The 12,736-nt window shown below is 39.4% G+C and overlaps 1 protein-coding gene across 14 annotated transcripts in view; it reads right to left on the bottom strand.

Moving 5' to 3' along the window:
* NIPA2 (NIPA magnesium transporter 2) overlaps positions 1–12,736 on the bottom strand; it is a 55,129-nt gene that overhangs the window by 14,099 nt on the left and 28,294 nt on the right. For 12 of the 14 annotated variants that reach the window (XM_062205036.1, XM_062205030.1, XM_062205037.1 and 9 more), the window contains 3 exons: positions 9,400–9,490; positions 7,035–7,195; positions 1,605–3,112 (listed from right to left, as the gene is read on the bottom strand). In XM_062205036.1, coding sequence (XP_062061020.1) covers positions 2,478–3,112; positions 7,035–7,195; positions 9,400–9,490 — 887 coding nt within the window. In that variant the 3' untranslated portion in view covers positions 1,605–2,477. Of the gene's footprint in view, positions 1–651; positions 924–1,604; positions 3,113–7,034; positions 7,196–9,399; positions 9,491–12,736 lie in introns of those variants that run through there. The other 2 variants (XR_009867272.1, XR_009867271.1) reach the window with 2 other exon arrangements.

The following is a 12,736-nucleotide window of genomic DNA, read 5'->3' as shown; positions in this document are numbered from 1 at the left end:
TCTACAACCCTGTGTTGGCTGGCTTAGACAGAGTCCTCTAATTATCTGAATGAAAGGACTGGGCCCAAGTCAGAGCCTGCACCACTCCCAGGATTACGAGGTGGGACAAAATACTCAACTGTTCAGAATGCAACCGTTCTCACGAGCACACATGTTGAACTTTCTATTTAGTTTTCCACAGGAGTGAAATACGTAAGACAATGGCTGTGTCTTGGCAGCTCCCTTCTGGATATAAAGAAGGGAGACACCTAAGTGCCTCTTGCTGTGTGTTTCCATGACCTGGAAGAGGTCAGCAGTTTGGGAAAAGGAAATTGGCCTGGTAATAGCAGGTGCTGCACATAAGGGACTGAGAAAAACTTGGGTCCTGTCCCTAGTAGCCCTCAACCTCCTTTCATGTAGTTGGAGTTGGTCCATATAATCTGCCATCAGGAGTGATGCCAAAGTCTAGTCTACTCGTGAGTCATGGACATGCACAAAAATTGGTAAGAATTGAGAAACACAAAATTTTAAAGTATCAGGGCAACATATTGCTGGAAATGCTGACTAAATGGAAAAAATATTTGTACCTATCATTAAGTGCACAGTACAAAACGCCAAATTCTAACTGTCTTAACGTGGCAGTTATTTTACATTTGGAGTGTCACAAACATAGGCAATCTTAAAGATTTCTTATGTTTGACATTTTCACACAAAAGGTAGGAATACTTCCACAAGTCTTGGGAAACAATACCAAAGTCTAAAAGCACCATGAAGGATACAGCAAATAAGGTATATGATCCATTCTGTTATACAGTTAACCTGGAGCTAAGCAAAGTTTAACAAAACTATTAAAAGTTACCTGAAAATGTTGCCTTTGGTAATGTGAATTAATAGCCTGGGGCCAGGATTCTGCTACAGATTAAGAGGTGATGTTTGTGCTCACCCTATAAAATACAATGAGAAATTAATCACTAAATGGCTTATATTACTGAGTTTTATAAGGCTTAAACCAAATAACATGTAGTAATACTTATTTAAAATCTTATTACACTTGAAGTTATATATAAGAATTAGCAATAATTAACTCATTCTCAATGAAGGAACTGTCACTCCCAAGTGGGTAAAAAATTGTTCTCTTAGGTACAAAGCACAAATATACAGCATATCTGTGGAATTAAATGGGGAGATGCAGTTAAGCAAAAAATTTCTCAAAATGCTCCTCTGGTCAATACTAAAACAAGGTTGTTGAAAGGGCAAATTATTTCCTAAAACTTGAGGACAGTGGAGAGCTGTCAGCACCATTATGTGAGGCTCTTATGGTACTCAGTGTGGCTCAGAATAGACTTGTCCCAAACCTCAGATGGGAGCAGCACACAGGGGCAGGCCCACATCCACACTCTTCTCATCACCAAGGGGAAACTCAAAACTTTAAAAAGGCCAATCAGTGGCCATGAGTAGCTAGGTTTTGAAGCTGGATGGGGTTAATTATACTGTTATACCTTTTTCACATTTCCATTATTGCTAAAACTATACAGTGAACCAAATGAACTCCTAAGAAAGTAAAATACTTGGTACAAAGAGACCATTTTTACAAACATTTTTTTCTAAGCATTCAGACTTAGAACTTTGTTTCAGCTTACTTTTTTATTATAACATGAGCTAAATTTAAGAAATAACTCATTTTCTGTTTCCCCAGTTGTTGAAAAGTCCCTGTAACAACATAACTCAATTTAAAAGTATATTGAAAAGTACAGGAGCTGACATAAAATGATAGTTAAGGTTTTAGGTATCATGGGATTAGAAAAACTTAAGAGTAAACCCAGCCAGTCTGCAAAATAGAGCTTACCAGCCACACAGATGGGAAATGCCCTGGTTTAACCAGGGACTAAGGCCACCAAATGCACACAGGAAGTTGGATTCGTAGTAAAATGTCACAGTCTAAGAATTATTTCTTTGGGGGCAGTTTACTACCTTTATTTTGTTTTATAAATGAGCTTCTTCACGTAGAAAGTTAGGATTCCTGAAACTATAACACATTTCATAATTAAAATAACTCATCAAACAGGAGTCATGTGTACAGGTAACATGTCACAAGATAATGTACTGGGATAATTTTGTTCTTTTTAAAAATCAAGATGATGTATATGGTTAGGGATTGATGGGTTTAGATGACAAATGTACTCATTTTCATCACCAATGAAAAAATAAAGCATTTTATACACTTAAAACTGTCATTAGTGCATTTAGATTTTGGAGAAGGAATCAAAAGGTAAAATATTTCTACAATAATACAATGTTAATATAAATTGGTCATGTTCTGAGGTCATTATAGTGAGCTACCATCACTTAAGAAAAGTGATTTCTTGGTCCAAATTAGTGAAACCTTAAAAAAGATTGTCTTTAGATAACCTTACTTGAGGACAATGCATTTTCAAGACACATTCTGATGTTCAAATTCACTTTACAACAGAATTATAGATTAGCCTTTTAATTACATCTTAAAATGCTGTCAGGTTTCCATTTCTTCGGGAGATATTTTCACCAGTGTGTTGTTCAATTCCACAGGTTACGCTTTCTTCATTACTATTAAGAACTTCATACATACTAGAGAGATTGCCATTTACTGCTTTTTCATCTTTCCGAAAAGACACGGGCAAACTTGATAGACTAAAGCTGACATCTTTAAAGGCATGCAACAGGAAGATCCCCACAATGATTGTAAAGAAGCCACTCAGAGTACCAATGACATCATCAACAGGCATATCTTGCCACTCCTTAAAAAGAATAGCTGAACATGTTAAGACAGAGGTTGTAAAGAATACATAATATATTGGAGTCACGATGGAAGTGTTGAATATGTCCAGGGCCCTGTTCAGGTAATTAATCTGTGTGCTCACACAGACAACCAGGCTCAGCAGAAGGATCCAGGCCAGAGGATGCCGCAGCACGGGCTTTCCTGCAAACAGCTCTTTGATAGCAATGCCCAGGCCCTTCACACAGGACACTGAAAATGCTCCAATGACGGAACAGATTGTTATATACACGAGAATGTTTGTCTGTCCATGGCGAGGTCCTACCACAAAGATGAATATCAAGGACACAATGACCACAAGTGTTGCAAAGACCACAAAACCTGGAAAAGGCAAAGAAAATTTACATTTAGTCAATATCCTCTTTAAACACAGAATCCACAGTAAAATATACTAAACAGGAAGAAGAAAAGTTAGGGGCTGAAAATAGAAGTCAGTCTTTTGGTAACCCACAAAAGCACATCCACAAACACTTAGAATGAACACAGTAGAAGACTAAACAAAATTTCACAAAACGTTAGACCACTAACATCTTTTAAATAGCACCTCAGACCTATTTAAGTGCTTTATGTCATAAGGAAAAGAGAATAAGTATGATCAGAAGTGATAGAAAGTAGTAAAAGAAAAATCAAGCTGCCCTTGAATTTGTTCAACAAATATACAGATGCTAAAATGAACAGAGGGGTTTTAAATCACATTTTCCCTCAGAGAAGTAAGAAAATTTTAATATTTAGAGAAAACTGCTAGAATAAACAGCAAATCAATTAAGAACATGAAATGTACTGTCAGAGTTCTGAATGAATATGGAAAATTGAAACAAGCATGACAACAGCTAAGATATGTATAGCACTGTGTGCCAGGCACTTTTCTCAGTAATTTGCACTCAACTACTATACAGATACTACCATCGGCATTTGGAGATGAGGAAAAGGGCTGCCTATGATGCCAGCATCCCATATTAGAACACTGATTTGAGTTCCAGTTATTCTGCTTCTGATCCAGCTGCTTCTTGATGTGCCTGGGATGGCAGAAGACGGCCCCCAAGTACTTGGGCCTCTGATACCCATTTGGGGGACCCAGATGGAGTTCTTAGCTCATAGCTTCATTCAGCCTGGCCCAAAACCAGGTGTTGCAGCCATCTGGGGAGTAAACCAGCAGATGGAAGCTCTCTGTCTCCCATCTATCACTGTGCCTTTAAAAAAAAAATAAAATAGGCCGGCGCCGTGGCTTAACAGGCTAATCCTCTGCCTTGCGTCGCCGGCACACTGGGTTCTAGTCCTGGTTGGGGCGCCGGATTCTATCCCGGTTGCCCCTCTTCCAGGCCAGCTCTCTGCTATGGCCCGGGAAGGCAGTGGAGGATGGCCCAAGTGGTTGGGCCCTGCACCCGCATGGGAGACCAGGAGAAGCACCTGGCTCCTGGCTTCGTATCAGCAAGATGCGCTGGCCGCAGTGGCCATTGGAGGGTGAACCAACGGCAAAAAGAAAGACCTTTCTCTCTGTCTCTCTCTCTCTATCCACTCTGCCTGTCCAAAAAAAAAAAAAAAAAAAGAAGAAGACGACACTGAGGCACAGAGAAGTGACAAAAATTTACTGTTATTTTCTCAATCTTCACTAATAAACAGTAATAGCTTTTTTTTTTTTTTTTTTTTTTTTTTTTTTTTGGACAGGCGCTTCTCCTGGTCTCCTATGCGGGTGCAGGGTCCAAGGACTGGAGCCATCCTGCACTGCACTCTCAGGCCACAGCAGAGAGCTGGTTATTTTTTAAAGAAGTAAATACACAAAAAGCAAATACAGTAAGGGGATGACAGCAATATTTTGTAAATCAGAAAGCAGAGGACAACTCATTACTGATACAGCAGATCCAAGAGAGCTGAATGCTACAGCAATGATTAGACAAAGTAGCAACTTAGTTTGCAGCACAAGATGCTCAAAAGGTACAAAGTGTCTCTGCAGTAGTGGGGCAGACAAGATTGAAAGCAAGGCCTGGCTGAAAGTGCATTTACGAAGCACCGAGACACCAAATCCCTTCCAACTGTCTTCCCTTTGCATTAAAGGGCCCCAGGCCAGCATGTGGGTGCCACACTAAAATAGGGAATGTGGTAAAGGTGTGGATCCAGACATTAAACCCTCCTCTCCTCTTAACTCCCAGGAAAGTACCAGCTTTGCTGGGGATGTGACCAGCCTTTTAAAGAAAAGCAAGCAGCAAAAGACCACCAGAAGAACAACTAAAGCAAACAAAAAAATAAAGCCTTTGCTTCCTCCACACAGAGAAAAACTTACAAAAATTATCCCCTAAAAGAACAAGAAAAACTGCCACTAGTAGCCTCAGAAACATGTCAGGAAACATCATTCTAAGTTGATGCCCAAAACAATTGTAAACAACAGGTGAACATAAAACAAAACCCAAGACAAACAGCAAACATTTACTTGAGGGCATGAAAGAACAGCCAAAATTGAAGGGAAAGGGACCAAAATTGTGAGAAAAGGGGAAACTGCCCAACACTCATTTGCATTTTCCAAGGTAACTGCCAACGCCAGGGTGACTGTGTATGTAAAAGCCAGTGAAAACTGTGGACATTTTGATGGCATCTTAGAACTTGGGGTTACTTAAGGAGCTAGGACTTAATGGAGTAAGATCCAGAAATGAGGGAACTACAGAACAGAGGGTCCCAGTTTCTGTGTCCAGTTCCCTTGATGGCATTTGTGGGCCCTTAAGCTATTCAGCCTGTGTTAGAGGAACCAAATGGAAAGACTGCCCAGAGGGCTGTGGGCTGTGCTGGGACATCAGTGGACCTGTGGCACTTAGTAGCCAAGGTCACAGCTTCCCCAGGTAGAGGGACTCACATCAACATCCCCAGCTACCAGCTGGCAGCCACAGAAGTATGAATAACAACAGCAAATTGGAAAGAAACCAGACTCAGCAAAACTTTAATTCACACCTTCAGCTGAAAGAGATCTGCTGCACTCTTATTTGCCTGCCAGAAGAAATTTCTCTCTCAATATCCTATGTTCAGCATTTAAAAACCATTAAAGGACAAAAAAACTAAATGCCCCAAAACCAAAAGGAACAAGACTACAAAAACAGGTCTACAAATAATCTATTATATTGAAGTTAGCAAAGACTTTAACAAAAACCAAAGAACAGGGACCGGCGCTGTGGTGTAGTAGGTTAAGCCTCTGCCTGCAGCGCCAACACCCCATATAGATGCCAGTTTGAATCCCGGCTGTTCCACTTCTGATCCAGCACTCTGCTGGATGGGAAAGCAGCGGAAGATGGCCCAAGTGCTTAGGCCCCTGCACCCATGTGGGAAACCTGAAAGAAACTTCTGGCTCCTGGTTTTAGATAGGCACAGCTCCAGCTGTTGTGGCCATTTGGGGAGTTAACCAGCAGATGGAAGACCTCTCTCTAACTCTGCTACTCAAATAAGTCTAAAAAAAAAATCAAAAAACAAAAGCAAATGCTTAGAAATTAAAAGTACAATAGCAGAAATAGAAACTCAAGAAGCCAGCATTGTGGTATAGTGGGTGAAGCTGCAATTTACATCAGCATCCCCTATCAGAGCAATGGTTCAAACCCCTGCTGCTCTGCTTCTGATCCAGCACTATGCTAATATACCTGGGAAAGCAGCAGAAGACAGACCAAGTACTTGAGTCCCTGCCACCCATGTGGGAGACCCAGAAGTGCCAGCTATTTGGGGAGTGAACCAGCATATGGAAGATCTTTTTCTCTTTCCCTCACTCTGTCGCTTTGCCTTTCAAATAAATAAATCTTTTTAAGAGAAAAAAATGCAAGATACACCTTAGGAAAACCAGAAGGCAGAGCAAAAAGGAAAAAAAAAAAAAATCCAGAAAAAATCAATGATCTACTTCAAGAGGTGCAATCAACAATGTGTAAGAATTTCACAAAGAATAAGGGAAAGAATATCAAAGGAGTAATTCAATTCAGTTCCCCAGAAAAAAGACATGAATATACAACTTAAAAAGACTCATCAATACCTAGCACAACAGATAAAAATCGACTAAAATCTAGACATGTCACTGGGAAATTTCAGGCTCCAAAGGTAGATAGTACCTGAAGTAGTTAGCAATGCAAGCATGTTATTTAGAAATACAGAGTTAGAGGTTGGGGGATGAGGAACATGTGCTCATCTTAAGCTATGTAGAAAAATTTAATCAAAATTTTGATTAAAAATAAAATTAAAAAGTAAAATACAATTAATACTAATAAAGCTTTTTTTTTCTTACCTGGATCACCTAGTTTGTGAGACATTTCATTTAAGGTCTCAATCTCTTCCTCTTTTGGAGCATGAATGACCATAACTGTAGATCCTAGAATACTTAGCAAACATCCAATTTTCCCATGAAGATTAAGTCTTTCATTTAGAAAGTATGAAGAAAGAATGGCACTAAAATGGGAAGAAACAAAGTTGGGAACTTTAAAGTAGCCAGCTATTTTTCTTATTTTTAATTATCAAAACTCACAATTTACATTACTGAACTCACACTGTGAGCTTATGAGAATTCTGATTTTCGACTAAAGTGAAAAAAAATTAACATGCAATATTAAAAAAATTACCTGCTTCATTTACTAAACCTATATTTACAATGGAAAAAAGCTATAGTGTGCACAAATTTATATCCTAATTAATCATATAGATAGATGTGGGCATTTAGCCCAGCAATTTAGCCCAGCAAAAAAAAACAACAACAATGAAGAGGCTTGCATCCCACATCAGAGAACAGGGTTTGATTCCCAGCTCCAGCTCCTGGGAGGCAGCAGTGATGGCTTAATTGGGCTGCTGCCACCAAGGCCTGGACTGAATTCCTAGTTCTTAGCTTTGGCCTAGACCCAGCCCCACCATTGCAGGCATTTGGGAAGTAAACCAATGGACAGAGAAAAAGCTCAAGTGCTTTTTCTCTGCCACTCAATAAAAAAAGAAAAAAAAAAACTACATTAAAAATGTTTAAAGTTTGCTCAGATTTAATGTATTCTTACTAATTAATCTATCCCTCTTAAATGTTCAAAATTATATGAATTTGCCTATTAAATAATCAGATTTTAATAATGTATGGATAGTTTATTAAAACCTAAAAAGAAAAGCTACTATAAATAATGGTATAATATAAAAAAAACTTGGCTGGCGCTGCAGCTCACTAGGCTAATCCTCCACCTGCGGTGCCGGCACACCGGGTTCTGTCCCGGTTGCTCCTCTTCCAGTCCAGCTCTCTGCTGTGGCCCAGGAAGGCAGTGGAGGATGGCCCAAGTGCTTGGGCCCTGCACCCCCATGGGAGACCAGAAGGAAACATCTGGCTCCTGGTTCGATCGGCATAGCGCGCCGGCCATAGCAACCAATTTGGGGGGAGAACCAACGGAAAAGGATGACCTTTCTCTGTCTCTAACTCTGCCTGTCAAATAAATAAATAAATAAACAAACTGGGGTCGGTGCTGTGGAATAGTGGGTAGAGCTGCTGCCTGCAGTGACAGCATCTCATATGGACACTGGTTCAAGACCTGGCTGATTTGCTTCTGATCCAGTTCCCCACTAATGCATCTGGGAAGGCAGCAGAAGATGGTCCAAGTGCTTGGGCCCCTGCACTGACAAGGGAGACCTGGAAGAAGTTCCTGGCTTTGCACTGGCCCAGCTCCAGCTATTATAGCCATTTGAGGAGTGAACCAGTAGATGGAAGATCTTTCTCTCTCCCTCTCTGTAACTCTGCCTTTCAAATAAATAAATCTTTAAAAAAATAACTTCTTGGAAAATAAAGATAAAAACACCTATTATGTAATCAACTCTGGGAATACTACCCAAAACCGAGATTCAACATGGACTTAGTTGTTTAGGCTAATCATTAAAATAAGAGAAATGTCCCTGTTTTAGACTGCTCATGTAAAACAAGATCCTTAGGTCAGTCTTCAGAAGCATATAGCCCTGACTCAATTGATGACTTCCTGTAGCAGACATAGAAACTTACTCATCTCCAACCATGACCTATCAAAGTATACATGTGTTAAAAGGTAAATGCTGGGACAAATACAACTTGAAATTCAAAACACTGAAATCAAAGTAGAACCAGTGCAGCCCTAATAGCAAGATAAAGTACAAAATTAACTTTATCCCACAAATCACCTTTTTAGAACCACTACAAAGTATAAAAAAGTCCTGAAGGGTCCAGCACTGTGGCGTAGTGAGTAAAGCCACTGCCTGCAGTGCTGGCATCCCATATGGGTGCCAGTTCGAATCCTGGCTGCTCCTCTTACAATCCAGCTCTCTGCTATGGCCTGGGAAAGCAGTACAAGATGGTCCAAGTCCTTGGGACCCTGCACCCACGTGGGAGACTCAGAAGAAGCTCCTGGCTTCGGATCAGCACAGCTCTAGCCATTGTGGCCAGTTGAAGAGTGAACCAGCACATGGAAGACTTCTCTTGCTCTTTGCCTCTCCTTCTCTCTGTAACTCTGGCTTTCAAATAAATAAATAAATAAATCTTAAAAAAAAAATTCCTTAAGGTTGCCACTATAGCTATGCCAAATACATGTAATTAGATATCACTGAGTATTTTATAGACTAAAACACTGACTACTGGTTCTGCATGTAAAATGCAGTGTCCTTACCTTACGAGGACGCTGAGAGCTCCTAGCGGAGTCACTAGCGTGGCTGGTGCAAATGCATAAGCAGCAAAGTTGGCCACCTCCCCAGCTCCCACTTAAAAGAGATGAACAAAAGAAAAACTCAGATAGGAATATATGTACTCAATTTGGAAATGTCTGTATTTTACCATGATATAAATAATGGTATAACATAAATATGCAATATCTATTTGTTACTTCAACTGTATCCCGTAACTTTCATATTTCCTCCCACCTATTAATGTTATTGTTCTCCTGTAAATTATCAACATTAGAATAGAGTCCAATTAGAAATAAATCTATAATTTTAATGGAAGAATTCTAGTTCCTTACATAAAAATGTTTCAATACAAACTTTAAATATTTGTATCCTACAACAAGCATAAATCAATTAAAAGCAGCCAACACTGATATAAAGGTATTTCTCCTAAGCCTCTGTCACTGACTCCTCTTTTTAAAAATCCAATTCATACAGTATACTAAGTCTGAGGCTAGGATCAGGAAATATGAGAATAATTCAAAAAGTTTGTGGAAAAATAAAAATTATTGTGATGCAATAATTTTTGAAATCCTTGCAGTTATTTCATAATACACATTTTCTATGAACTTTTGGAAGACTCCTTGTATAGCAAGGAGCAAAACAAAGATCTTGCTCCATAAAACTTACATTTTAGTGAGAGACAAACAATACATGTGTCAAATGGCTCGTTTTTCTATGAAGAAAACAGCTAAGGAAAAATGGAGTTTTACTTTCTGTTGTGTCATGGCTCTCTGATAAGAGAACCTTTGAACATATCTATCAGAGGATAAAACATTCCAAGAAGGGAACAGCAAGTATAAAAACCCCTGACTGAAGAAAATGTTTGGCATATCTGCCAACCAAAGCCAATGTGGATCCAGCAAGGTCAACAAGGGGAGGGTGGTCAGTGAGTTGGAAGAAGCCAAGGCCACATCACAGAAGGCCCTGGTGAATCTCACTAGGGGTTTTATCTGAGTTGAAAAACCACTGGGGAATCCCACACAGAGGGAAGGGCATGATCTCATAGAAAGATCCATCTTTGGCTGGTGCTGTGGCTTAACAGGCTAATCCTCCACCTTGGGGCGCCAGCACACCGGGTTCTAGTCCCGGTCGGGGCGCCGGATTCTGTCCCGGTTGCCCCTCTTCCAGGCCAGCTCTCTGCTATGGCCCAGGAAGGTAGTGGAGGATGGCCCAAGTTCTTGGGCCCTGCACCCGCATGGGAGACCAGGGGAAGCACCTGGCTCCTGGCTTTGGATCGGCACAGTGCGCTGGCCACAGCGGCCATTGGAGGGTGAACCAACAGCAAAAAGGAAGACCTTTCTCTCTGTCTCTCTCTCTCACTATCCACTCTGCCTGTGGGAAAAAAATAAAAAAAAGAAAGAAAGATCCATCTGGGCCACTGTATTTTCAAAACAGTTATGCCAGATTTCACTTAGCAGTATACAATGATGCCCTTGGTCTCACATTCTTTATGATACTTGGTATCATCAGACTTAAAAATCTACTCATCTGTTAGGTCATCCTACTATGCTTTGAATTTGCATTCATATTTTTATTTGTTTACTGGCTAAGTGAAATCTTTCGGGGGAGGAGCTACTCAAGTTTAACTCCTATATATAAGCTTTTTCTCTTATTAAGGCAATTCTCTGTATATCTTGGGCATGAGTTTTTGGTTAAGCCCATTCCAATTATTTTTTTTCACGCTCTGCATTGTCCTTTCATTCTCTTAATAAACTCTTTTCATCAAAGTAAATTCTTAATTTAAATGTCAAATTAAGTATTTTCCTTTGTAATTACTGCTTCATAAACTTATTTAAGAAATCTTTTAAGCTCTTTATCTTCTAAATTCTTTAGTGTTTTGCCTTTCCCATTTAGGCCTAAAGGCGTTAAGTTGACATTTATTTAAGAAATGAAGCAGGAATTGATTTTACTCTTTCCTGTGGATTGTTACAGGAAGTATATCTACTTCCCAGACTTGACATTTTCTCCAGTGTTTTTGATTTTCTTTTATATGTGTTTTCTGCTAATTATTTTTACGGAATTTCCAGCATATGACATCTGACTCCTATTTGTAAAAATATGCAGACTTGAAATAAGAAAACTCTTACTTAACCACAAAACCACATCACATGCCAATAAATCTCTAATGCCATTTAATAATTCATATTCAGAACCCTCCTTTAATTTCTAAAATGTCTTCTCTGGATGTTTTGTTCCAACTAGAATTCAATCAAGGAATTTGCCATCTGCCAATCCTGACCCTGGGAGGCAGCAGTGAGGTTCAAGTGGTTGGGTTCTTGCCACTCATATGAAACCTAGATTGAATTACTGGCTCCTAGCATAGACAACCCCCAAACCCACCACATTCCATTGCCAGGCCGTTGCTGGCACCTGGGGAGAGAATCAGCAGATGAAGTCTTTCTTTCAAATCATTTTTTTTAACAAAATTAAAGAATTAGGCTGCAGTGTCTCTAATTCCTTCTTATCTAGGATAATCTACCATTCCTATTTATCCATAATACAAATTGAACAAAAAGGAGGCAAAAAAGTCTTGAAGAAATTCTCTAATGTCTGGACTTTATCTGATGACTTCTATTTTCTTATGTATAATCTGTGCAATCTATGTTAGGTTCTTCTCATCTTAAAAAATCTGTTATTCTTTGCTCAATTAATTAGGAAGTTACACACTTTTCTGAATGCTCTAGAAATTATGCTTCCTTGTCAAGTTTAAGATTAATGTTTACCTTTACTCTTCCAGACAATCTCAGAACCTTAGAACCCTTTAACCCATTTCCCCCTTCCAATTTATACTACTGTTGTGTATTTTCACTTATATGTATGGACACTTTGAGTCCATGAGCTATTTTTAATATTTTTATTGGCTGGTATCCACTCAGATGTATTCGTATACACACCACTCTCACTTCCTCTACCTCTGAACTTCCATGTGGATTAATCTCTTTCTGCTTTGCATAGTATAGTAATTATCAGTTTTAAATTGTCCAAACATGTTGATTTAATTTTATTCTTACTGCATATTTTCATTGAGTAGAAAACTCCATGGAAGTTACTTTTTCCAGTACTTTGAAGCTCTATTTCCAACTCTCTTCTACTTTCAATGTTGTCGAAAAACTCAGCTGTCAATTTGCTACCTTCTGAAGTATTGTTTCACAAAAAATTTAATTTGAGAGGCAGAAAGAAACAGAGACAGATAATATTCCCAGCCACTGATTCACATCCCAAAAGCCTGCAACAGCTGGGACTGGGCCAGGCCAAATTCAGGAGTTGGGAACTCAATATAGG

The sequence above is a fragment of the Lepus europaeus genome, chromosome 11, assembly GCF_033115175.1.
Source record: "Lepus europaeus isolate LE1 chromosome 11, mLepTim1.pri, whole genome shotgun sequence".
Lineage (NCBI taxonomy): Eukaryota > Metazoa > Chordata > Mammalia > Lagomorpha > Leporidae > Lepus > Lepus europaeus.
This window is presented reverse-complemented; position numbering and strand designations above follow the sequence as displayed.